A 27622-nucleotide genomic window follows, 5' to 3' on the forward strand; every position below is an offset into this window, starting at 1 on the left:
AGGATACCAAGGTTATGGTTTTCCTTTTGCATGATACTACCATTACAGTTCGGGTAGAAAGATATCTTTCAGATGTGACTATCCAGTGACTGTTGGCATCCACGGTGATGGTAAAGAGCACTTTAGGGCAAATGGTCTCAGAACTGAGTTCTTGTTGCAGTTCTTCTCTGGGAGTGATTGGACTATCTAACCAGAGACGAGTGTACATTCTTAATCTCTGGATCACCACTTGAGCTAGTTTGGCTAACATTTTTACATCACTTAATCCTGGGGATTGAAGTGGCACTTTTTGGATATACATATGTAACGTGCTGTTGTTCACTTTTAATTAATGTCAGAGATCAGAGCTTCATCTGTGTGAGTAATGGGGGGAGCGCTGCATCCTAGATCTGGATATAAGTATGAGATCCGGTTCTGTCACTGACAAACTGATCATCTTTAGACCAGTTGCTTCACCTCAGTTGCTAATATGTAAAATGAGAAGAGTTTAGATTAGACATCCCATAGGTTCTTTCAGCGATTGAAAGCGCTGCTTTTCCGTAACATTGCAGTTGATATTGTGATTTGGACTATGAATCTCAATCTCTTATCTTTCCTAAGGCTTGTTCTGGACATTGGTTCTTTTTCATTTTGCAATCAGAATGTTCATGCTCCTTCAATTGAGGAGATAACTTAAAGAAAGCTGATGTTACTTCCTTTCTAACCAGACATGGATTCAGCATAGAATATCTTTTTTCCACTAGTTGAACCAGCTAATGCTGACAAGGCAGCACATACGCAAAAAAAAAAAATGATTTGGGTAATCATATGTGTGAAGTGCCTTCCACTAATACAAATGCACCTTTCAGGAGCATTAATTTCAAAATATATCCAGAATTAGAGAAGTATTATCCCACTTGACATTCTGATTTTGTCACATCTGGAATATCAGTTAATTCAGGGCATCAAAAGAGATTGACAAGCTGGAGCCTATTCATTGGTGATTGGCTTATGCAGTAGCACAAGGAATGGTGAAAAGAACTGAGCATGGTTAACTTGGAGAAGGGGAAAAACTTGGAAAGGAGGGAGGAAATGTTTTAAAAACTTACGGCTGTGATGTGACTAAATGATTAGACTTCTGTAGCGACCTGAGAGTTGTAGGCAGTTTACAAAACCTTGTAAAGAGTAAGCTTGTGAACAGAGCTGTCCAGTGTGAAACGAGCTGCCTGGTAGGGTTTGTGCTTCTCTCCTTTGAGGTGATCAGACATAGAAATAGTCTCTTAGAGCCCAGTTGTTTGTGTAAGGAATTCACACATTGTTTATAAAAAGTGGGTAAAAGTATTCCTGTGGCCAATTATTTTCATACAGAATGCTCTATTTAGGTAAATATACTCACTCTGCCTTCATAAATATATTCTACTGACCAAAGAAATAGTTATAAAAACTTAATTATATGTGGAACTTAACAATTGATTTGCTTAAAAATTGAAAAAAATCAAAGGTGTGTTTTTTATCCTGAGTTAGAGGCAATTTGTATTTGATGTTTTACTCAATTATTTGGGTGGTGTGTTGACTTTATTTTCATAATCAAACAGGCTAGTAAAAGTCAATGCAGTTAGTAATAAAAACAGAAAAATATAACATTTTCTTCCTACTTCTTGCCTTTATTAACAGTGTTCCAATATGATGATCTTAAGCAATGTAAGTGATGTTCATTTTTCAGATTTAGCTTTTGGTACAAGTGTGTCTTCATTTGCAAAATAGTTTCTAATTTTCCAGGGTTTTCTAAGAACCCCCCCTTTTTAGGCTCAACACTACTACACATTAAGAGTAGAGACTAAACTTTCTTTTCTTTCTTACCTCTGTCATGCTGCACAGTTTTAACTGCTAATCCGAAAGAGTATTCTGCCCCTGGGATAGTCAGACAGTTACTTGTTCTGTGGTATTTGGAACTTGAGAAAGAGAAAAGACAGAGCTGCCTTTCTATGAAGAGCTTCTGGCATCTGGAAGGTCTTTTGCCCAAGTTTATAGGAAGGAAATTGACAGGTCAACTACTTCTGTTCAGAACTGTGTTTTATAAAAAGATTGAGTAGGATGATTGCTTCCAGACTGAATGTAGGTCTGGGACCTTGGTGTGCTCACGTATTGGAGGGTGGTTCCAGCATGGCTTTTCAAGGTTCATTTTTTTGTTTGTTTGTTTGTTTTTATATATATACTAGGGGCCCGGTGCACAAAATTCGTGCACTGGGTGTGGGGGGGGGGGGAGTGTCCCTCAGCCCAGCCTGCCCCCTCTCACATACTGAGAGCCCTCAGGCGTTGACCCCCATCACCCTCCAATCACAGGATCGGCCCCTTGCCCAGGCCTGACACCTCTGGCTGAGGTGTCCGGCCCGGGCAGCGGGGACCTGCAGCTGCAGTGGCCCCACGATCGTGGGCTTTGCTTTAGGCCCAGGCAAGGGACCCCTAGCTCCTGGGACTGCCAGCTTCGACCGTGCCCAGCTCCCATCACTGGCTCCACCCCTACTTCCTGCTATCACTGGCCAGGGCGGCAAAGGCGCCTGATTCTCCGATCATGGCTGGGGGGCAGGGCAAAGGCAGCCCCAGGGCCGCCTTTGCCCTGCCCCCCAGCTCTTAGCTCCCCCCTGGGTTTCCGATCACTGTCAGTGGCAGAGGGCTTCTTCCTGCTTTCCCTTTCGCCTCCCTGCATTGTGCCTACATATGCAAATTAACCGCCATCTTGTTGGCAGTTAACTGCCAATCTTAGTTGGCAGTTAATTTGCATATAGCCCTGATTAGCCAATGAAAAGGGTAGCTCGTACGCCAATTACCATTTTTCTCTTTTATTAGTGTTGACATTTTATTGATTTCAGAGAGGAAGGGAGAGGAGGAGAGAGAGATAGGAACATCAAGGATGAGAATCATTGGTCAGCTGCCTCCTGCATGTCCCGCCCTCCTCCCCCCGCCCCCCCAATGGGGATCTGGTCCACAACTTGGGCATGTGCCCTGACTGGGGATTGAACTGTGACCTCCTGGTTCATGGGTCAGTGCTCAATCACTGAGCCACGCTGGCTGGGCAAGGTTCATTCTAAAAAATACAAATATATAGACCTTTTCACAACTGGTTTAATTTAAATATAGACTTAGTGACACCCTTAAAAGCAAATAAGGTGTCTGTGTTCACTTCAGATCCCAGAATAGTCAGGAAAGATAAGTGCATATTGCTTATAAAAATAAAGTGTTTTATGATGACCACAATTTTTCTTAATGAGTGATGTTGACAGGTATTAAATATGTTGCTGAGGGAGGGGGGGAAGTAGGAGGAAGAGAGAGTGTATGAATATGGGAATGATCTTTCTTTCTTTCTTGCCTAAACTGTTTTTATCTTAACTAGGTCCTGTTTCCACAGAGACATTACAAAATCTGTTGGGGTTGCGGGGGTTAAGTACCATCCTGGTATCAGTGAAGTAACTGGTGCTTTGATTCTCTCTGAGAATTTTCTTAAAATGCCTAGCTGTTTAAAGAAACTTCAAATTTCTAACTCTTAAACCCCAGTGTGGGTTATAGGTTGTTATATACTTTCATCAGCATTAATTGGAATACAGTTGACTGCATGGGCCCACACTTACTAGTATATGTAGATTTTTTCGATAAATATGTACAGTACATAAATGTATTTTCTATTATGATTTCCTTTATTTAGCTGTGTTATAAAAATACAGTATATATTAGTATACAAGTGTGTTAATACATATTAACATAAACGTGTTAATCAACTGTTTATGTCTATTGTTAAGTCTTCTGGTCAAGATTTGGGAGAGTTCAGTTATACTCAGATTTTCAACAGCACAGGGAGTCACTTCCCCTCACCTCCACGTTGTGCAAAGGTCAACTAACTGTACTTTGTTTTGAGTTAAGTATCAAGGGTCTGAATTTCTTAACGGTTAATTTGGGTTATATTTATCTTTACAGCTTTAAAGACAACATCAAAGTAAAAGCTATGTTATAATCCTTAGGCTTACTGTGGGCTTCCTATAACCATGTTTTGATCAGACTAGTTATATTTAGGGGGTATTTTCACTAAACTATTGGAATTCTGCTATAGCCCCCAAATTTCCTGCTTTGATTGATTGCGCACTAGGTCCAGATTTTATGTTTCAGTAGACAGCCAGGTTGGCATAAGTTTGCATTATGAGCTTAGTTTAGACAAGTAACTGTTTCAAGGAGATATTTGGGGACAGAGAACTTCTTTCTTCATTTCAACCCAAACCCCTCCATTTTTATTTTTTTTTATATTTCATCTAAGATTTCTTTAGAAACAAGGATTTGGAGGGTGGGGTGGGTGGTGTTAAAAACCACTGGTTTAGACTAAGCAGCTTATGTTTAGGTGTTACCCTGAAGAAGGGTAAACATTCTTACATGTAATCATCCTTTTCTGGCTCTCAATGCAGTGTTAGAAATGCTTTCCTTATGAAAATTGTTTTGTTGCATTTGCTAATATGCATTAGTTGTGACTGGTATATGTTTAGATTGCAGTTCCCAAATACAGGGTAAGGCAAAGGGTTGTATTATTATTTATTAATTATTGTATTTATTTGTATTACAACTGTAAATGTACTTTTGCCCATTCCTATATTAGAGTTATACCAGTGGGTGATGGAAACTAGGACACACGATCATATTTGCTTCTGTATATTCTGGTATGTTAAATTAACATGCATTCTTATTAGTAACGTGGGTAACATCATATAAGAATGAATATAAAATATGCAGAATTATGTACTGGAAAATGCCATGCTAGATCCACACTTGTAATAGCTTAAATAACCTGGATAACCTGGAGAGGTTTAATTTGGAGGCTTTTTTTTTTTTTTCCTCCTGGCTTGATTATTTATCTATGCCTGGTCAAAGGTTTAAGGTTGGGTTTTATTGGGGGTGGGGGGGAGTTTGGTTTTGTCTTATTTTCTAATGGCACAGTTATAAATGTTTGTTTGTTTGTTTGTTTGTTTGTTTGTTTGTTTTTCTACCCCTAAAAATAGAGACTAAATTATACCATCTTTGATCTGGCAGGGACTATCATACATAGACAAGCCCCATTGACTCTTGGTGTGTCAGGTCCTGCAAACCTTGCCTTGAGCCTGCTAAAACCTAGCACTATCATTTGTTGGGTTTCCCTTCATCTCTCTGACTCAGAAGATCCTGAGTACACCTGACTAGATCCAAGCCAAGTGATTATAATTATGTTCCCCACTTAATGACTTCTTTCCTTCAGTCAAGTCCACAGTCACTGATCCTGCATCATCCTTCTCCTGTCAGAATCAGCCTATATATTTCCTCATGAGACAGGCTCTCTTCTGCCTTTATTTATCCTCTTAATAGTTGGAGTAAAGAAGTATTTTTGCTTGGAGGAGAAAGTGGTACATGCATTTGATCAGTCTTATATATAATTTATATGGTTGTCATTCATCTGTAGCCGAGGCCTATGGATCTTAGATTTTTATTTCAGTTATCTGGAAAAGCAGCACTTTGAATCACTGAAAGCATGTGAGTAGGAGTTTGGCCCAGAATTAGTAAAACTTCAGTGTTTTGGCCCCAATCAGTAGATGAGGGTATAATTTGCAAAGATTGATCAGAAAAAGGAATGTGACTGAATCATTCAACAATAAATTTAAATCATTCTGAAAAATGTTATTTAGGTCTAGCTCAGGGGTGGGCAAACTTTTTGACTCGAGGGCCACAATGGGTTCTTAAACTGGACCAGAAGGCCGGAACAAAAGCATGGATGGAGTGTTTGTGTGAACTAATATAAATTCAAAGTAAACATCATTACATAAAAGGGTACGGTCTTTTTTTTTTTTTTTTTAAGTTTTATTCATTTCAAACGGGCCGGATCCGGCCCGTGGGCCGTAGTTTGCCCACGGCTGGTCTAGCTCATCAGGTATTATATGCTTACCCAAAAGCTACCTGTCTTCAGTTCTGTTATTAATACATCGAGTTTTCCCCAAATTCTTAGAATTTAGAAAATGTTTTACTCTTTCCATATTGTGTTTTTTATTAATGAAACTAGGGCCTAAGCGTCTTTTAGAATAACTACATCTTTCTGGTAAACTCTTATTCTGCCGATAGACCCAGTTAGAAGTATAATTATTTTGCACAAAATTCCCCATCTTTCCTCTTACTTACTTCTTCTATGTCCCACTGCAGGACTACTAAGACTTATGGTTACAAGGGACATAAACCAAAGCTTAAGAAAAAATGATAATGTGTCTGCTCTTATTTCTGAAAAGTCAGAGGGTAGTGGGACTGGCTTTTAGGCACAGGTGGATTGAGGAGCTTAAGCAATGTGGGCAGGAATCTTCCTCACCTTCTGCTTTCTCCATGAAATGGCAGGTTCTGACTCTGTTTTTCAGCATTACAGTCAGCCCTATTTGAGGCACATGCCCAACTCTGTACCGTCAATGTCTACTGAGATAGACTACTCTTAATTGGTCGGCCTGAGTCGTCATATACACTCTGCTCTATAGGACGAAGGGCCTCCTCCTAACTGATTGCACATCAATAGCAGGGGTGGTTCAAGAGGAAGTTGGGCACACAAAAACAAAGTATCTTCTTTACGCCAATGACCTTGTGCCTACTGTGTGCTCTAGATCTGTCCCCTAGAATTGGTGGGCTGTTGAAGGATAAGAATTGTGAGCTGTTAATCTCTCTATTCCTAGTTTATTGACTGGCAAAGTGAAGGTGCTCTGAAAATTATTGATGAACAGGTGAACAATGGTACCATTCTATTAAATTGGATATTTTCCCTTTTTTATGCCATGAACTAAGAGGTTTATGGTTTGGCTGAAGGGAGCTCTCCTTGGTATTGGGATAATGGTGCTGACCTTGTGAAAATGGCCATCCTGACAGTTAAGGGTAGTTCAAGAGAAAGGAGGGAAAGTAAGCCCATCCCTTTGTGTTCCTTCCAAAGACCATCTCTACACAATATTGTTTTCAACATACTGTAAGACATCTTTCTCCCTAAGGCTAATAATTAAATATTTTGTTTTTAGCTCTCTTTCTATGCAAAAGTAAAGAAGCTGTCCTTAATCTCAAGGCACTGAGTTTCCTAATTATTCTGCTCCTACCCTTTAATCACTTAAGTTTTGGGCACCTTCTCCAGATTTCTAATTCAAAGGGTTTTTGAGGGGTGCAGAGGAGGCCAGGGTAATTGTAAAAATATTTAAACAGTAATCAAATAGATAACATTAATGAATCCTGGAGCCAGCCACTGATTTGAAGTTTTCTCTTTACAGCAAGCATGGAAAAAAATAAGAGTTGAATTCTACCTGTCACCGATAATAATTGACATTAACTGATAGAGCTTGGTGGAGGCTTTCTTTCAAGGAACCTTTGGCTTGTTTTGTTATAAGCACAGGAAAGCTCAAGAAGTATACACAATGGCCCCTTCTGTGGGAAGGGGTGCTGCATACCTAGATGATAGGAGTAGGGGAAGCCTTCTTTGTTTACGTTCCTATACTGTGTGCCTGTTTTATTTAATTTAAAGCAACAACAACAAAAAATAACAGGAGAATCTTTGTAAATGCTTTTGAGGATTCTAACACATGAATGTGTTATTCCAGCTCCAGATGAACAAAATATTGGGGGGAAAAGGCCACTGTAAGCAAATACATGGAGGACACCTCCATGTGGGGAAAGGGGCAGATAATGGAATTCCCAAGATTAGAAATGTCATGAAGACAGTTACAATCTTAGTTCAGAATATTCTACATCTTTCAGTATATAAACTTTAACCTGGGTTTCTCCTAGTTACTCATCATAGAGCAAAGAACCATTTTTATACAGCACTTTCCAATAAGCAGAATTATTATTTTATTTACAAGCCTATTTAATTCAGCCTAAATAAGTAAACTTGAGGTTTACTGTATGGCAGAAATGTCACTTTTTATAAATTGTGCACTTTATAATGAAGCTCCCTTATGAGCATACTCACTTTTTCAGAACTAATTGGATACCTACCATGCAGGTTCCTACCTAGGTGCTTCATTTGGATATCTTCAAACAACTTTGTTTAGCTGTGGGTGGGCACTTAGAATGCCTGGTATTTTCCATAGAAGAATGAGTTTTCCTTTATTCTGAGCTGTAGTTTGACTCCCCTGGATGTTTTCTATATGGACTGGTGGCGTCGGTGGTGGCAACATTTCCAAATCTTGGTGTATTTGTTTTGCTGAGATGTTGAGCTACTTATCCAGGATGCAGAGGAAACCAGTAATGGCTGCCTTCTGGGCACATCTCTGCTCTGAAGTGAAGCAGGATTAACTTCCAAAAGTTCTACTGGTTTTGACCCACAGAGAGTTTATAAATGACTAGAGAAACAAGACGTCTCTTTAGCATTTCCATTTCCATAAGGTATAGATTTGGCCTTGAGTGCACATTAAATTGTATCAGAAGGTACTTTCAAGTCTGCTCTTAGTGAGATATTATACAGGTTATTGAATGGCAGAGAGTGCAGAGAATACCATAGTCATGCTTTATAAGTGGTAGGAGTCCATCTTGAAGGTGAGAAGGCTGTTTTTCTCAGTGAAATACAGTTCTCTTTGGCTCAACTTTGGTTCTTCATATAGAAGCCCAGTGCACAAAATTTGTGCACTGCGCGGGGGGGTGTCCCCCTCAGCCTGGCCTGCACCCTTTCATAGTCCAAGAGCCCTCGAGATATCCAACTGCCGGCTTAGGTCCACTCCTCACAGGAAGCGGGCCTAAGCTGGCAGTCGGACATCCTTAGTGCTGCTATGCTCACCAGCCATGACCCCGCCAATGCATGATTGGGGCCGGGGAGGGATGTGGGAGGTTGGCCAGCCAGGGAGGGACCGTGGGAGGGCTCCAGGGCATGTCGGTCCGGCCCATCTCACTCAGTCCCAATCGGCCGGACCACAGCAGCAAACTAACCTGGTAAGAGCATCTGCCCCCTGGTGGTCAGTGCACATCATAGCTAGCAAGCACTTGAGCGGCCTTAGCATATCACTAGCATATTATGCTTTGATTGGTTGAATGGCCAACTGGACGACCAGACACTTAGCATATTAGGCTTTTATTATATAGGATATTGAGACGTCTAAGTTCTGGTAATATATTCAGATTCAGAATTTCTAGGAGTTACTGTTGGTTTTAGTAGGGTTCACCCTTTTTCCCACTTTTAATAGTTAATTGATTTTTGCATTAGAATAATAAATGAGGTAACATGGTATATGACATTTGGATTAGTTGACTTCATGATTGTGGTTTAAAAATGGTAGTGGTATTATAGAGTAATAGCATTTTATTATTAATTAGAAAAGCAGGTTTGCGTGTATTAAGTTTTAATTATTTGATGCTTTAGCTTTTGTTTTTTGCCTTTGTTTTTGGTTTTTAAAATGACCTTATATACTGTAAAGTTGATTTAGATTAAGTTGATAAATTGTTATGGTTTTTTAAAATAAACATTTATGGTCTCATTGGAAGCCATACACATTCTCATCCACCCAAGTTTTAGTATTTTCTTAACCATTGCTTTTAAGGACCTTGGGAAAGTGAATAAAAATTTTCTTCTTTGGTAGGTCTTATCATTTAAATAACTTTTCATTTCCCTCACCACACATACAGGCTTTTCATTTTTCAAGATTCCCCTAAAGTCATATAACAGTTACTATTATTTGACGCTATGCCTAGCTTTTCCCATCTCAGCATTCATTCCATGACCATAAGTGAGTGCCTTTGTCTAGGAATGGCGCTGGCTGAGGGGCAAGTTACACAATCATTAGTGTCTTTTGTGGTATATAGAAACATTTAAGAATGTTTCTTTAAAAAATACCATAACAAGCCCTGGCCAGTGTTGCTCAGTTGGTTGAGCATCGACCTGTGCAGCAAAAGGTCGCTGGTTCGATTCCCAATCAGGGCATATGCCCAGGTTGCAGGCTCAATCCCTGGTCAGGACACATGCTGGAGGCAACCAACTGATCGATGTTTCTCTCTCCCTCTCCCCCTTCTATCTCTAAAATCAATAAAAACATTGTTTTTTTAAGGAATACAAATCATTTTTTTAAAAAGAATACCATAGCAATTAATGTTCAAGACAATTCCCAGACAACAAAAGCTGCTTTTCCCTAGCACTCAAAATTATACGGTAATAATGCTGAAATGGTGAGCATTTTCTATTTTCGGAGGTTTGACATCACAAGGAGGAAAGCACTAACACTTGATTTTTAAATAACCAGTATTATTAACCTAATTCTCAACTTTAGAAGTCCATCACCAAAAGTTTAATTAGAATTGTGCCAGGTTAGACTCATAGTCAATCTATAACATAAAATGTCTTGTTGAAAATAGAAAAGATCAGAGACCACTTATTTATGCTTGCCTCTTTTAAGTATTCAGAAAATACTAAAATATCTACTCATCTTATTTTATCAGACTGGGCCAGGGTTTTTGATCCTACTATCAGTGGAATTAGTAAATATTACAAGTTGTACATGTTTTGACTTGACTTAAATTTTTTCTTCCAATAGAAACTATGTTCCAACTTCCTGTCAACAATCTTGGCAGTTTAAGAAAAGCCCGGAAAACTGTGAAAAAAATACTTAGTGACATTGGGTTGGAATACTGTAAAGAACACATAGAAGTAAGTAGCATGCCATTTTTTAATTTTAACATGACTCAGCTTCGGATCCATTACTTTGTGTCAGCGGCCAGGATGGTGAACTCTTAGGTGTGATTCTGATTTTGAACCTCACCGTTAGCTTCACCATAGCTTTCTCAATTAGCCTAACTTGTTCCCTTCTCCCTAAAATGGGCTTTTTCATCTTTGCATCCTGAAGCAAAAGCAATTACCATTGAGGACATACACATCTCAGGCAATATACTAGGTGCTTTAAAATTATCTCTGAATTTCAAGTCCTTAAAACAACCCCTGGAGGGATATAGAAATTCTTATCTCCAATTTACAGAGGAAGAAACTGTAAGGAAAAAAGTTCACCTCACAGCTATGCATGTGGCAGGATCTGTCTTTGGAACTCCAGAGCCTGTTTCCATTCTAATATACCTGAATGTTCTGGTTGACCTTCTGATTGTTGAGTCATGGTGGTTTGGGTGCTCGTCATCACTTTCATAGGATTTGAGCATTTGTTGGCCCTTTTGACCCATCATAGACCATTATCTTCCCCTTGTATAACAGTTTGGACTTTACAAACTGTTTTTCTAGCCTTTTATTCTATGAGCTTTATTTATAACAACCCCATGGGATAGCCAGTGTATTGGTTTCTCCTTTTCCAGATCTCATTGCTCCAGGTCTTATGTTTAATTGGTCAACAAAGCCTCTGATTGACAAGAAATGTTTAAAGCTGTGTTCCCACTAGTCTTTAAGCCCCAACTGGTCAGGGACCAGAACTAGCTTGTCCATCTGTATATCCCAGGCACCTAGTACAGTGATGGGCACAAAATAGGTACTCAGTAAATGTTTGGATGGAATTGAAAGTAAAAAAGCAATTTCCTTTATTCAACAGGTTTTCTTTTCCTGATTCCCACTAATAATAGTCTAGGGATTATGTAGACTGCAGCTTCTCTAGTTAAGTTATTCCCATCATGGATGATGGCTCCACTACCTCTCCAACCCCTCAAGTTCAGGTAGATCTGCCTGATGAAATATCCATTCACATCACACTCAGTGAGGTAATCTTCATAGAATAAATAATGCAATAAGGCACCTTTTCTATCCTGCATGATTTCCCCCCCCATGATTACACCCATTACATATCCTGCAATTTACATGTATTTGGTTTTCCCACACTGAACTGTGAACCTTTTAGGAGCAAGGGGAATTATACCCTAAGACTATCTTCCTAGCCTGGGAAGATGCAGGCCATTAAATTTTTATATGAGTATAAATTCAACATAATACTGTTTATTTTCTTTGAATAGCTTTCGTCCTTTTTGGGTTCAGAAATCTTGAGTTTTCTTCCCAATCCATTCCCCCCTACCCCACCCCTAACATATCTATTTATTTATTGTACAGAACCAGAATATCACATCTGTAGTGCTATAAGTGAACATTACACTCCATTCTAATACAGTTGATGAGTTTCATTACTCTAATGAAAGGTACTTTGGCATTTAATCTGTGGCTAAATTTTTAATTAAAACTTTCAGTGTTTTCCTTGGAAACTGTCTGATCATTAGGGGAACATTTGGTTGATATAAAATGTTCAATGCAACTTCCATGTGCCTTTTGGTGTTTCCTGAGAGTCTTCTGGCTCCTAGTTTAGCTCCTGGTGGGGTTGATTTTCTGGCACATCACTCCAGCCCTATTTAAGAGAAAGGATATATAAGTAAGGTTGGGCTAGAGTTGATACAACTATGTTTTTGTAAACTTTTTTCACTGTTTTCTAGGATTTTAAACAGTTTGAACCTAATGACTTTTATTTGAAAAACACTACATGGGAGGATGTAGGACTTTGGGACCCTTCACTTACAAAAAACCAGGTAAGTGGGACAGGTATACTCCCTTTTCAGCCCTAGGCCTTTCATAGTGGAAAAATGTCAAAATTGATTACAGTCATGTGCCATGTAATAATGTTTTTGTCAATAATGAACTGAATATACAACGATGGTCCCATAAGATTATAATAGAGCTGAAAATCCTGTCACCTAGTAATGTTGAAGCTGTTGAAAGATAGTAATGTAATGCATTACTCATGTGTTATTGGTGATGCTGGTGTAAATAAACCACTGCCAATCATAAAAGTATAGCTCAGCCCTGGTCGAGTGGCTCAGTAGGACCATCATTCCATACACCAAAAGGTTGCAGATTTGATTCTTGGTTAGGGCACATAACTATGTCGCGGGTTCAAGCCCAGGTCAGGGTGCGTGCAGGAGACAGCCAATCAATGTTTCACGCTCTTTCTCTCCGCACTTTCTCTTTCTCTCTCTCTCTCTCTCTCTCTCTCTCTCTCTCTCTCTCTCTCTCTCTCTCTAAAAATCAATAAAAACATATCCTTGGGTGAGGATTTAAAAAACTGTATAGCATATACAGTACAAAATATTTGATAATGATAAACTGTTATTGGTTTATATATTTACAATGTTATATATTTTGTTATTTGATAGAATATTCTTTCTACTCACAAAAAAGAGTTTGATGTAAAACAGTATGCTGTGTATGCTACACCAGAAGCAGCTTCATACATCTGTTTACCACAGCTCTTGATTGCATCATTTCTCTTGTGACTGATTTAATCTTGTTTGTTTTATTCATCATGACCCCTAAACATACAAAATCCATTGCTGATGTTGACATGAGAGACCATGTCGAGTGATTAACCTGGAAATGAAATTAAAGTGATTAAGGACTCTGAAGGTGGAAAACGGGTGATGGTTATAGCTGGGCATAACCCAGTCAGGCATGTCCCATTCCACCATAGCTACAATCTTGAAGAACAAGAACAAAGTGACAGAAGTTGTTATAGATCTGCTTCATTGACGGCAACGAGACTAACAAAAATTCAAAAAGGGCCAATATCAGATATGGAGAAACTTCTAATGACCTGGATTCAAGACCAGACACAGAAGCTTATATTTCTCAGCATCATGACGATATGGCCAAAGCAAAATGTTTGTTTGTGACGTTGACTATACTGCTAGCTCTGAGTATTTTAAAGGATTCAAAAATGAATCATCATTCATTACATAATGTGAAAAAGTGAGTGTTGAGTCTGCTATTGCTGATGTGAAGGCAGCAGCAGAATTTTTGGAAACTATATAAACTGATTGTGAAAGAAAATTACTTGCCAGAGTAAATAATTCTATGTGGATGAAATCTCCATACTCTGGAAACAGATGTCTTGAAAGGTCTTCAGCCCAAAAGGAGGCCAAGTCAATGTCAAGTTTCAAGGCTTTAAGGACAGGATAGCAGTCTTGCTTGGGGGCAGTGTTGCAGGCTACAAATTGGAACCCTTTGTGATCTGACACACTGAGAACCTCAGGGTCTTCAACCGTATCAATAAGCTGGTAGTATAACACTGATAGTATAACACAGGAGCAATAGGATGTCATGAATGACCCAGCTTCTCTTCCAAGATGCCCTCCTGAGTTGCTACAGCAGCAAAATGGAGAAATACTATTTGGAGAATAACACCTTTCAAGGAACTTTGTTTACTGTTGGCTATGCTGCCGGACATCTTCCTTTTATTGGTGGTCTTCACCCCAACATCAAAGTAGTGTTTCTCCCTCCAGACAACCTCTTTGATTCAACCAATGGATCAAGGAGTTATAGCAGCTTTTAAAGCCAGGACCTTTTGCCCAGGCTATTGCTGCAATATAAAAACACTGAGAATATACTGATGAAGTTCTAGAATTACTACAATATCTAAGACTGCATAAGAAACCTGCTTAGGGTGATGTCACCTAGGCATATATGAAAGGCATCTGGAAGAAGACACACAAAAAGTCCGTCCATGACTTCAAAGGATTTGTCAAGGATGAGGATGTTGCAAAAATCAGGCCATGGCTGAACAGTGGCAAACCACTTTAACCTGTGTATGTATAAGGATGACACTGAGTCGCTCCTAGAGGTGATTCCTGCGGAACTGACTAATGAGGACTCATTAGGAGGGGAACAGGAACAAATAGCTGAAGAAAAGGCAAGAGAAAAGGAAACTGCAAGAGAAAAAAAAGAAACTTCATGGTGAAGGCTTTGGCAGAAGTTTTTGCTGACTTCATTCAGCAAGCTCCTTACGAAGTTTGAAAACATGGACCCAAACATGGAAAAGTTCTCATTACATAGAGAGGAATGTTCATGGTGCATTATTTGTTTACAAACAAATCTATAATGAAAAAAGAAAGAAACCAAACGAACCACTATGGACAGTCAAATCTCGGTTCTCAAACATCTCCCATCTTGAACACTTGGATTCTCAGCCAAATTATTCACACAGTAAAAAATGTCTCAGTTGTCAACCAAAACTTGTTTTTGATGTGACCCTTTCATGTGATACCTCAGCAAGATAAAAAGCAATAAAGGAGAGAATGCTTTTGTTGCTAGAGAAATCGAGGATTAGCACAATTTAGGAATTTTGAGAGTGCTAATATTCCTAAGGGTGTGAAAGTGTTCACCAAACAACAATCACAGGCAATTGAATACGTAGAAAAACTTGTTGATTGTATAAAGGAAAAGCAATTAGCTGGTGATAGCATTTCCAAGCAGTAGTGTATGAAAAATTTGTTTAAGGCTATAGGGAGTGGCTCAATTAATTTAAGAAAAGGAGTGTTTATTTATAAATTTAACAGTACACATGTACTATCTATAAAAAAGGTTAGAACGGAATCACTAGGGGTTTGGAACACATTCAATTTACATTATTTCTAATGGGAAAAAAGATTCAGTTTAAAAGATTCGGTTTTCAAGCAGCTTCCTGGAACGAATTAAGTTCTAGAAACGAGGTTCCACTGTATTTCTGAAAAGAGTGAAGTCACTTCAATAAGAGCCTCAGGCAGGTCCTTCAGGAGGTGTTCCAGAAGAAAGCAGTGTTATCCTCAGAGATGCGTGTTACTGCCCCTGAAGACCTTCCAATGGGATGAGATGTGGAGGTGAAAGACAGTGATATATATGACATTGTATAGGGCTAAACTAATGTGTTTGTGTGTTTAACAAAACAACAAAAAAAGTATTTTTAAAAATTAAATAGAAAAAAGCTTGTAGAATAAGGACATAAAGAAAAAATAATTTTTATACAGCTATACAATGTGTTTATGCTTTGAGCTGTTATAAAAAGAGTCAAAGAGTTAAAATTTTTGTTTGTAAAGTAAAAAGTTTACAGTAAGCTAAGATTAATTTATTGAAAGACGTTTTTTAATGAATTTAGTGTAATCTGTATGTGCAGTGTTTATAAAGTCCATAGTCATGTATAGTAATGTCCTAGGCCTTCATGTTCACTCACTCACTTACTCACCCAGAGCACCTTCAGTCTTGCAGGCTCCATTCTTGGTAAGTGCTCTCTCTATACAGGTTTACCATTTTTTATCTTTTATGTTATATTTTTATTGTACCTATTCTGTGTTTAGATTCATAATGTTTAACCGTGTTATAACTAGAGGCCCGATGCACGAAATTCGTGCAAGAGTACACCTTCCTTCCCCTGGCTGCTGGCACTGGCTTCCCTCTGGCACCTAGGACCCAGGCTTCCCTTACAGCCCCTGCTTTGTCAGGAAGGTCGCCAGGAAGGACATCTGCTCTAATTAGCATATTACGCTCTTATTATTAAAGATTGCCTGTAGTATTCACTATAGTAACATGTTATACAGATTTGTAGCCTAGGAGTAACAGGCTATACACCATATAGCCCAGGTATGTAGTAGGCTATACCATCTAGATCGGGGTCCTCAAACTTTTTAAACAGGGGGCCAGTTCACTGTCCCTCAGACCGTTGGAGGGCCGGACTATAGTTTAAAAAAAAAACTATGAACAAATTCCTATGCACACTGCACATATCTTATTTTGAAGTAAAAAAATAAAACGGGAACAAATACAATATTGGTATTTGCATGTCGCCCACGGGCCGTAGTTTGAGGACCCCTGAACTAGATATACAATGACTAAGTCTTCTAATGATATATTTCTCAGAACATATATCTGTTGGTAATGCGAGGCATACTGTATTTCATATTTTCTTTAGTAGGGAAACTTGAAAAAACCTCTTTTTTGTCATTGGACTAAAACTTCAAGTGTGAAATTTAGAAATTTTGTGTCTTAAAGTTCTGAAGTCCATTATATACCAGCATTCTCCCCTCCCCCAAAAGTACTACCACTATTTCTAAAATTTTCCCTCCAACATTCTGTTCATCTCCATTATCCACCATTTTCTGTCTGTTGCAATTCTTGTTTTTTCTAGAGAAGAGAAGACCATACTCTTTCTTCCTTTTAAGTTTTCTTAATCCTTTTTGTTGCTGTCACCCCACCTCTATGGGGGGCCTAAGCCAGCACATGGGGGAGGGTTTGATGGTTCTGTAAGATAGCAGTGACAGAGAGGTATAACATAAGTTTTTACAAATCGGAGTTAAAAACAATATTACATCTAGTGTGCAGCACCAGCGATACTAACAAGTATCAGGTGAAAATATGACAGAGAGAAAGTTAGTAGATGGTATTTCCTTTTCCACCGGGAGAATTGATTGTCAATTCTAACTTTACAATTACCTGTTTCAGTAGAAATTGTAATTCTGGATTATATATCTGTTCATTTATCAGAACATACTTGGCAATGAATTAGTACTTTTAAACTCTTCCTCAGAAATCTGATAATATAGTTATCTGGGGTTTTTTTTTACTATTAATTCCCCAGGAAAAGGTATTAACCAATAGTCTTAGAATACAAAAACTTCCAAGTGGGAAATATTATTCAGTTTCATGAATCCCAAAGCCTCATATTCCAACACTAAAGAAGGGTTGAGACTTAAGGGAAAGTGGATCTTTTATTTGATTCAAACCAATATCTTAAACAAAGTAGGCTTCTAGGGAGAAAATAGAATCTCTAACCAACCTTGTGTGACCTGTCCTCATCAAAGGACCAAATTACTACATTAAGTGTCAATGAGCATAATTCTGGAAGTTGCTCTTTGATACCAGTGCTTCTGGCTTTTGGTAACATCATTGACTCCTCAGTCTGTAGGACATTTTTTATTTTACTTCTTAATTTGAATCAAAGAAGCTGTCAATTCATTACTTCTTTTGAGGCTGCTCTTAAGAAGAAGAGCATGGCTTGTAGAAGAAAGCCTACTTTCGGATCAGTATTTTGATCAGCAGTGAAATCTGAAAACTATACTGGACTTCAATCAGAGGAAAAAATGTTTTGAGATTTTTGAAGATGTGCCTTTTTTTAATGAAATTTTTTCCATGATGGGAAGGATAAAAGGTGTGCCTTTATATTTTATTGCTTAATTGTACTACAACACTCTGGGCTTTGAATTTTATTATATAGTAAATCTAAAGCCTTACTAATTCACAGAGTGAAAGTGATTACACAGTTTATTCGTTCATATCTACCTATAAACCATTTATCTTCAAGCCATTCAGTCAGCAAATGTGACTCTGATCTTTCCCAAGCATTTGAGTAAGAACTTAAAATTGAGCGGTTTTTGTTTGTTTTTAAATTTACACTGTGGAACTCAAAAATATTTAGTTTAGAACAGCTTTCTCATTTGACTTTGTTTCATAAATTTATTTTGCAAAAGAAAAAAATCAATACTTTACCAGGTGTACTGGTTAATAATGCGGATTTCAATAGATGGAGTTACACATATGTTGGCATATATGCGATTTGTTATATATGCTATTTTGTATTGACAACAAGCTTCAAACTTCATATGTCAAATTTTCTGAAGGTGTTAACATCATAGATAATTTTACGTTTAAAAATGTCGAATTTTGTGCCAGAAAGCATTTGCGGGAAGTTTTAATTCATTACTTTATTTTGAAGAAAAGTGCTGCTGAAAGTTATCGTGTACTTCAGGAAGCTTATGGTGAACATGCTCCATCTCAAGATACTTGTGAACGCTGGTTTAAACGCTTTAAAAGTGATGATTTCAATATGAAAGACAAAGAACGTCCAGGTCAACCAAAAAAGTTTGAAGACCAACAATTACAAGCATTATTGAATGAAGATGCATGTCAGACTCAAAAACAACTTGCAGAAAGATTAAACATTGCTCAGCAAACAATTTCCGATGATTTACAAGCAATGGGAAAGATTTTAAAGGAAGGAAAATGGGTGCCACATCAACTGAATGAAAGACAAATGGAAAACCGAAAAGTCATCAGTAAAATGTTACTTCAACGGCATGAAAGAAAGTCTTTTTTGCATCGAGTTGTGACTGGCGATGAAAAGTGGATTTATTTTGAGAATCCCAAACGCACAAAACCATGGGTTAATCCAGGTCAACCATCAACATCGACTGCAAGGCCAGATCGCTTCAGAAAGAAGACAATGCTCTGCGTTTGGTGGGATCAGAAAGGTGTGGTGTATTATGAGCTTCTAAAACCAGGTGAAACCATTAATACTGATCACTACCAACAACAAATAACCAATTTGAACCACGCTTTGATCGTAAAATGGCCAGAATGGGCCAGAAGATATGACAAAGTAATTTTGCTTCATGATGATGCACCATTACACACTTCAAAACCAGTTAAAGACATGTTAAAAGATCTTGCTGGGGAAGTATTAACACACCCACCAGAAAGTTAAGTTATTCTGGTATTCACCAGACCTTGCTTCTTCAGATTACCATTTGTTCCAATCAATGGCACATGCAGTTTCTGAGCAGCACTTCAAAACATACCAAGAAGTGGAAAATTGGGTCTCTGAATGGTTTGTCTCAAAACAAGGAAAGTTCTATAGGGACGGTATCCACAAATTACCTGAAAGATGGGGGAAATGTGTAGCTAACAGTAGACATTACTTTGAATAAAGCACTTTTGATGTTTCTTTTGAAATTATCGTGTTTTCTTTGATTATAAAATCCGCATTATTAACCCATATACCTGGTAGAGTTTCAGCTCTAAAAATAATGTTTTTTAAGAACAAGAGCCTAGAACCTGTTATTGCCTATCTGAAGTGGCATTCTGATTCCAGTCTTGTCTTTTCTTTAGGACTATCGGACAAAACCTTTTTGCTGCAGCGCTTGTCCATTTTCTTCAAAATTCTTCTCTGCCTACAAAAGTCATTTTCGGAATGTCCATAGTGAAGACTTTGAAAATAGGATTCTCCTTAATTGCCCCTACTGTACCTTCAATGCAGACAAAAAGACTTTGGAAACACACATTAAAATATTTCATGCTCCAAACGCCAGCACACCAAGTAGCAGCCTCAGCACTTTCAAAGATAAAAGCAAAAATGATGGCCTTAAACCTAAGCAGGCTGACAGTGTGGAGCAAGCTGTTTATTACTGTAAGAAGTGCACTTACCGCGATCCTCTTTATGAAGTAGTTAGGAAGCACATTTACAGGGAACATTTTCAGCATGTGGCAGCACCTTACATAGCAAAGTCAGGCGAAAAATCACTCAACGGTGCTGTCCCCTTAAGCCCAAATGCCTGGGAAGAGGGTAGTATTCACTGCAAGCGATGCCTTTTCATACCAAAGTCCTATGAAGCTTTGGTACAGCATGTCATCGAAGACCACGAACGCATAGGCTATCAGGTCACTGCCATGATTGGGCACACAAATGTGGTAGTTCCCCGATCCAAGCCTCTGATGCTAATTGCTCCCAAACCTCAAGAGAAGAAGGGCCTGGGACTCCAATCAAGAATTGGTTCCCTTGCTTCTGGAAACGTCCGGTCTTTGCCTTCACAGCAGATGGTAAATCGACTCTCAATACCAAAGCCTAACTTAAATTCTACAGGAGTCAACATGATGTCCAATGTCCACCTACAGCAGAACAATTATGGAGTCAAGTCTGTAGGCCAGGGCTATGGCGTTGGTCAGTCAATGAGACTGGGTCTAGGTGGCAACGCACCAGTTTCCATCCCTCAGCAGTCTCAGTCTGTGAAGCAGTTACTTCCAAGTGGAAATGGAAGATCTTTCGGGCTTGGGGCAGAGCAAAGGTCCCAGGCACCAGCACGATACTCCCTGCAATCTGCTAATGCCTCTTCTGTCTCATCCGGCCAGTTAAAGTCTCCTTCCCTCTCCCAGTCCCAGGCATCCAGAGTATTAGGTCAGTCCAGTTCCAAACCTACTGCAGCTGCCACAGGCCCACCCCTGGCCAATACTTCCTCAACCCAAAAGTGGAAAATATGTACAATCTGTAATGAGCTTTTTCCTGAAAATGTCTATAGTGTGCACTTCGAAAAAGAACATAAAGCTGAGAAAGTCCCAGCAGTAGCCAACTACATTATGAAAATCCACAATTTTACTAGCAAATGCCTCTACTGTAATCGCTATTTGCCCACAGATACCCTGCTCAACCATATGTTAATTCATGGTCTGTCTTGTCCATTCTGCCGTTCAACTTTCAATGATGTGGAAAAGATGGCAGCACACATGAGGATGGTTCACATTGATGAAGAGTTGGGACCTAAAACAGATTCTACGTTGAGTTTTGATTTGACATTGCAGCAGGGTAGTCACACTAACATTCACCTCCTGGTAACCACATACAACTTGAGGGATGCCCCAGCTGAATCTGTTGCTTATCATGCCCAAAGTAACCCTCCAATCCCTCCAAAGCCACAGCCAAAAGTTCCGGAAAAAGCAGATGCCCCTGTTAGAAGTTCACCTCAAGCTGCAGTGCCCTATAAAAAAGATATCGGAAAAACCCTTTGCCCTCTTTGCTTTTCAATCCTAAAAGGACCCATATCTGATGCACTTGCACATCACTTACGAGAGAGGCACCAAGTTATTCAGACGGTTCATCCAGTGGAGAAAAAGCTTACCTACAAATGTATCCATTGCCTTGGTGTGTATACCAGCAACATGACTGCCTCAACTATCACTCTGCATCTAGTTCACTGCAGGGGTGTTGGGAAGACCCAGAATGGCCAGGATAAGACAAACGCACCCTCTCGGCTTAATCAGTCACCAGGACTGGCACCTGTGAAGCGCACTTACGAGCAAATAGAATTTCCCTTGACGAAAAAGCGAAAGTTAGATGATGATAGTGATTCACCCAGCTTCTTTGAGGAGAAGCCCGAGGAACCTGTTGTTTTAGCTTTAGACCCCAAGGGTCATGAAGATGATTCCTATGAAGACAGGAAAAGCTTCCTAACAAAGTATTTCAACAAACAGCCCTATCCCACCAGGAGAGAAATTGAGAAGCTGGCAGCCAGTTTATGGTTATGGAAGAGTGACATTGCTTCCCACTTCAGTAACAAGAGGAAGAAGTGTGTCCGAGACTGTGAGAAGTACAAGCCTGGTGTGTTACTGGGCTTCAACATGAAAGAGCTAAACAAGGTTAAGCATGAGATGGATTTTGATGCTGAGTGGTTATTTGAAAATCATGATGAGAAAGATTCCAGAGTGAATGCTAGTAAAACTGCTGACAAAAAGCTCCACCTTGGGAAGGAAGATGACAATTCCTCAGACAGTTTTGAAAATTTGGAAGAAGAATCCAACGGAAGTGGTAGCCCTTTTGACCCTGTTTATGAAGTTGAGCCTAAAATCTCTAATGATAATCCAGAGGAGCATATACAGAAGGTCATTTCTGAGGATGCTTTAGAATCTGAGGGAAAGCTAGACCAAAAAGATGTGGATGGTTCAAAATATGAAACTATTCATTTGACTGAGGAAACAACCAACAAACTAATGCATGATGCTTCTGATAGTGAGGTTGACCAAGATGATGTTGTAGAGTGGAAAGGTGCTGCTTCTCCGTCTGAGAGTGGCCCTGGTTCCCAGCACGTGTCAGACTTTGAGGACACTTGTGAAATGAAACCAGGAACCTGGTCCGATGAGTCTTCCCAGAGTGAGGATGCAAGGAGCAGTAAGCCAGCTGCCAAAAAAAAGGCTACCATGCAAGGTGACAGAGAGCAGTTGAAATGGAAGAATAGTTCCTATGGAAAAGTTGAAGGGTTTTGGTCCAAGGACCAGTCACAGTGGAAGAATGCATCTGAAAATGATGAGCGCTTGTCTGGTCCACAGATTGAGTGGCAGAATAGCACAATTGACAGTGAGGATGGGGAGCAGTTTGAGAACATGACTGATGGAGTAGCTGAGCCAATGCATGGCAGCTTAACTGGAGTTAAACTGAGCAGCCAACAGGCATAAGTGACAGGTTCTCGGACATCAGGGCCAGGTTCTCTGGCGTCAGTGACATGCTGCAGCCTGGAACTCTGTTCTTTGAGTATGACTGCAAAACAATATTCTAACTGGTACTGCCTTCTGAGTTGCTGGGTTATCAGGCTGTAAGGACATGTGGCCACTGCAGTCCCGATGGTTATTTCTATGATACATGACTGGCTGATTTGCTTTAGAACTTGCTGTGACAGACACAGTAACTAAATGTGAAAAACCAATAAGCTGGTGGCTCACGAATGCACACAAGGAAAAGCAGAGGTTTATTTTATCTGCCTTCTCAACATTTCTTTCCCTCTGTAAAATGTTTGGTTGAATGTCCTTAAGAAGTGTTATCCTGATTCACATGGTAGCATAGGGCCAACATACACGCTACCAGTCCAATGTGTATAGTAGACTGGGGAAAATTGATTTTTTTTCATGTATTCATTCTGAATAGTTAAAATGTATATTTGTACAGTCTTTTAGACCTATTCAGGTAATGCTTATGATATTGTTATTGTGTACCCATCATAGATGTTTCTTTTTTAGTGTTGCCCTTGCTGTGTAACAAACGCTGTATCTAGTTTACCTAGCAAAAGCTTGAAACTACGCTAGTATAAACTTTTGAACAGACTTAGTTTTTGCACATAACCTTGTACAATCTTGCAACAGAGGCCAGCCACATAAGATATATATCTGGACTCTCTTGTATTATAGAATTTTTCTTGTTCTGAATATCCTTGACATTACAGCTGACAAACAAAAACTGGTATTTCAGATCTGTTTTCTGAAATCTTTTAAGCTAAAACCACATGCAAGAATTGACTTTGCAGCTACTAATTTTGACACCTTTTAAGATCTGTATGAAAGTGTGTTGTGTTGAAGCAGCAAACCAATGAGTGCTGCATTTTGGATATTTAGTTTTATCTTTAGTTAAACACCACCTGGTGTATTCATTTATACCATTTAATATATGACACACTGTTGTAGTATGTATAATTTTGTGATCTTTATTTCCCTTTGTATTCATTTTAAGCATCTAAATAAATTGCTGTATTGTGCTTAATGTAAATATTTGCTTTATTACACATTACAGTCCTGTGTGTCCATTATGTCTGTACCAGTTGATGCCATGGCGCTCTCATCCGAGATGGAGCCAAGGCCACTGAGGAGAGACTAGTGGAGACCAAGATCTGCCACTGGCATGAAGAAGGCTTTCAAGGCACCTGTTAATTTTTTTTTTCTTTTTCCTTTTTAAGTGCTAAAATAAACTTTTTTTTTTCCAGTCCCCCTTTTGTTAAGGAGCATACCCTGCTTATATATGTAAATGTCTCGATGATAAAAGGATGTAAACATAAATTGGCATTAATTTGCAAGCAGAATCTTAATGCCCTGGTGTTCTTTCTTCTAAATGAAGTAAATGTTAGGTTTCACCTTATGATGGGAACAATTGTACTAAACAGGAAACTACTCTCTTTTGTTATAACTCAACCACCTTGTTAATAAGAAAAAGGCTTGGAGATCACCTATTTGGAGGGCTTTCAAGATGGAAGGAGCTGGTATATTTACTATGCAAAGATTCCCAAGATCAACTCATACTAAAGAAGGGAAGTTACAAGGAGCAGAATTAGCATTCTCAGCAATTGTAACTCTGATCCATGCAGAGGGCAGAGGCTTGGCAGCCACCTCTCACTTCTGAAGAGACTGGTTTCTATAATTCTAAGACTTTCCAAAAGATTCATCTCATTGATGTTTTTGTTACCTGAGAGTTGCCCAACCTCCCCGTAAAATGTTAGTCCTGCTACTCCATACAGAAGCAAGCATAAAACTAGAGTCTTTGGTGTGAGGGGTGGCATGGGGCTAATATAATTATGTTACACAGTCAGGTTATAAATTCTGTGGATGCCAGCTAATACTTAGGACAGGATATCCCCAAATAACAAATGGAGGTGGGGAGAAATGGAATTAAGAAGGTCTGTTACTTGAGGATAGTAATACCAGCTGAACTTAAGCCATCTCACTTTGTTTGGAGATGACTCTGCCTAATTAACAGGTGGGAAGAATTGGGCCTGGGCTTATTCATCCTCCCTGGAGGACTAATGAGCGACTTGTGCAAGATGGCCAGGGTGGGGTTCCTGCTTGGGTGTTCAAGCAGAGACAGAAGAGTGCTTTCTTACTGAGGTGGTGGGAGTGGACTTTGTTGACTTTCAGAAAAGTTTAGCCAGCTAAGAAGTGGACCAACTAACCATGTTGCAGAAGCCCTGAAAGTGTCTCAATAAAAGCCATTTTAAAAGAATGTTGTTGCTTACTGTTTGCTTTTGGAATAATCTGGAAATAAAAGCTGTGGCAAACTGCTGCTTAATTAGAGAATGCAACTGGAAGTTGAACAATTCTTTAAATTTTCTTTATAACAAGGAAGAATGTGATGCCAGAGAACATTGCCCTTCAAGCTTCTGGAGTCCAGCTGACTAGCACTGCGGTTCCCCTTTCAGCACTTGCAAGCATTGTCGTCGTTCCGTCTTTGGTTCCCTGAGCAGTTCCAGGGTCTGTCCCCTCCTGAGATCCAAGCTGTGAAGTATCTGTGCCTTTTATGCCCTGTAGCTGTGTGCCTGGTCCAAATGCCTGGCCGTTGGTAAAAATGCACGCTTGTTAAGAGAACAAATGCGTGCCAGTTCTGAGAGCCATGTAGCAGACAGGTGAGTGCCCTGTTTGAAGCGCTTCACTAGAAGCCATTGAAGCCATTTGCCAATGAGGACCGCCACGTAGAGGGGTGCTTCACTGTAGGCTGCCAGCACCAAACCCTCCGGGTGGGGTCCCCAAAGCATCTCTAGGTGACTGTCCGCCACTAAAGCGTGAGAACCACTTAGCTTGAGTGAAGTCTACTCTTTACATAGTGGGCTTCTCAGAGCAGCAGGTGCCCCCCCTCAGCAGTGCTCTGTTCCACCCATTGTGACCCCCATTTCTAACCACCCTGTTTGCTCATGGGGTTGGCCCCAACTGCAGGTATGTTTCACCAAAGTGTCATGTGAAAATACCTCAAACCCCAGAAGATTGGAAATAGGAGAGGCAGCTCCCACCATTCTGAAATGGTGTTGCAGCCAGTTGGCCACCAGAAGGTGTTCTAGAAAAAGACTTTTTCAGCTGAGATAAACTCGACCATCAAACTAGGAAATAAAAGCGAGGTTTTTTCTGCCAGCTACTGCAGGAAGGTTAGCATAAAAGTAGACTCAAACTTGTACCACACGAGGGTCTCCATTTGGTAATTCTCTGCATCCTGCTACTTCCTGTCATCTTACTCCGCTTTAACAGTCACTAACTTGAATCTGGTGGGGGCTGTGTTCAAAAATAAGCATATAAGGGGGAAATTGCATATCCTGAAGTCATGACTTCAGCGTGCCCCAAATAGACAGGAAGGGAGTTGTGCTGTCATTGACGGGAGAGATGCAGAGTCTTCGGCTCTGTTTAAATGAGGTTGCAGGTCTGTGTGTTTCAGAATACAACATCCGTCTGTGGTACACACCAGCCCTCCCCCCACTCCCGGTACACCGTTAGGTCTTAGATGTACAGCCGTTTTAACATCGACTGGTGTTTGCAATACATCTTCCTGTGCCTTTATTCATGTCTTACTACTAAATGAAGCAAAATGGATATCCTACTAAGCAAATTGTTCACCTTGTTGAAACTGATAGGCTTTTCCAACGTACTTGACGGGAAGTCCGTGTTGGCTGCCATCTACAGCCGTGTGAGGCCAGCAGCCATCTGGGAGCGCAGGACTCAGAGCCTGCCTTGGAGACCGCTGCACAGCTTGCTGGCGGCCTCATCTGCCAGCACAGCTGTAGGGGCTTCTCTGGGAGGAGGGAACCAAGGGGCTCAAGCTCAGAGCGCTGTCCTCCAAGGAGGGGCACCCAGGCCAGAGGAGTGTTACTGTTCCCAAACGCCTGGTGCTCAGCACACGTGCTCAGCAAGTCCTTGCAAGTGAACATGGGGACGTATGCCTGGGACTGGCTGTGGAACACTGGATTCTAAGGTAATGTGAGTCCTCAAAACTGTCCTGCTCCAGCCCCAAATAAAGCCCTGTAACGGGAGGATTAGCCCCCGGTTTCAGAACATGGAGGCTCAGAGAAGTCACTTGGACCCAGGCCGAGTCCGTGGCCCCTGGAATTCCCAACCACAGCGCGCATCCGTGGTCCTGACCAAAAACGAGCCTCACAAGAAAGCCTGTGCTGTGAAGACGGAGACACATGAGCCCGTCTCAACCAACACACACTTTCCCTGACAGCGTTTTCCGAACTGCTCGCTCACGCTGCCGTCTTCCTCATTTTTGCCACATCTGCCTAAGGAACTGCTCTGTGTACTTGGTATATTTCAACTCCCCTTTTTTAAAGAAAGAAAGCTATCTCTGCAAAAAAAGAACAACATCATTTGCCATTTAATGGCCTTCATAAAAATAAATACAAGAAAGAAAAAACACTAAATTTTGCCACCTATAGCTGCTTGCTGAGGTCTGTGAGCATGAGACTTGCTCTGTTGGTTAAAAGGGAAAATTGGGTTCAGGTCACACGGGCATCAAAAGGAGACTTTCTCCTCGGCCCAGCCAGGAAGACAAGGAATTGGATGAGCCTCATGTCTGTCTCAGTGTGGCTTGTTCCCTACTGCGTGCCGGTGGCCCTGAACTAGAAGTCAGGGGATGGCTCTAGCTCAGAGAGCTTCCCAGGGAAGTCTGCGATGACCTGATTCTGGCTTTAGACTCCTTTTTCATGGAATAAGAGTCTCCCTCTCCCTGGTAGATAACAGGAACTCCAACTAAGACTGGGCTGAATCAAGGGGACATGCAGGTAACCCACTGCCTGAGTGGGGAAG

At 40.1% G+C, this 27622-nt stretch overlaps 2 protein-coding genes across 4 annotated transcripts in view; both read left to right on the top strand.

Annotated features, from left to right (window-relative positions):
• Window positions 1-12483, top strand: part of DPM1 (dolichyl-phosphate mannosyltransferase subunit 1, catalytic) — a 56756-nt gene extending 44273 nt beyond the window's left edge. Inside the window, exons 11-13 of one of the 2 annotated variants that reach the window (XM_059705304.1) lie at window positions 4616-4676; window positions 10515-10627; window positions 12391-12483. In XM_059705304.1, the coding sequence (XP_059561287.1) occupies window positions 4616-4643 (28 nt within the window). In that variant the 3' untranslated portion in view covers window positions 4644-4676; window positions 10515-10627; window positions 12391-12483. The remainder of the gene's footprint in view (window positions 1-4615; window positions 4677-10514; window positions 10628-12390) is intronic. The other variant, XM_059705303.1, reaches the window with a different exon arrangement.
• Window positions 10520-23823, top strand: ADNP (activity dependent neuroprotector homeobox). 2 transcript variants are annotated; one of them, XM_059705295.1, is made up of 3 exons: window positions 10520-10627; window positions 12391-12483; window positions 19643-23823. In XM_059705295.1, the coding sequence occupies exons 1-3, from the start codon at window positions 10520-10522 to the stop codon at window positions 22751-22753; spliced, it is 3312 nt and encodes a 1103-aa protein (XP_059561278.1). In that variant the 3' UTR covers window positions 22754-23823. The 2 variants fall into 2 exon arrangements, with proteins under 2 accessions (XP_059561278.1, XP_059561279.1); XM_059705296.1 differs by lacking the exons at window positions 10520-10627; window positions 12391-12483 and adding an exon at window positions 13315-15982.
• Window positions 23824-27622: the final 3799 nt, after the last annotated feature.

The sequence above is a fragment of the Myotis daubentonii genome, chromosome 8, assembly GCF_963259705.1.
Source record: "Myotis daubentonii chromosome 8, mMyoDau2.1, whole genome shotgun sequence".
NCBI lineage: Eukaryota > Metazoa > Chordata > Mammalia > Chiroptera > Vespertilionidae > Myotis > Myotis daubentonii.

Excerpts from the sequence above, each read along its gene's own strand:
- ADNP (XM_059705295.1), top strand. The coding sequence starts at position 10,520 with ATGTTCCAACTTCCTGTCAACAATCTTGGCAGTTTAAGAAAAGCCCGG. Across the intron at positions 10,628-12,390 it reads ACTGTAAAGAACACATAGAA|GATTTTAAACAGTTTGAACC; the intron begins GTAAGTAGCATG and ends ACTGTTTTCTAG. Across the intron at positions 12,484-19,642 it reads CTTCACTTACAAAAAACCAG|GACTATCGGACAAAACCTTT; the intron begins GTAAGTGGGACA and ends TCTTTTCTTTAG.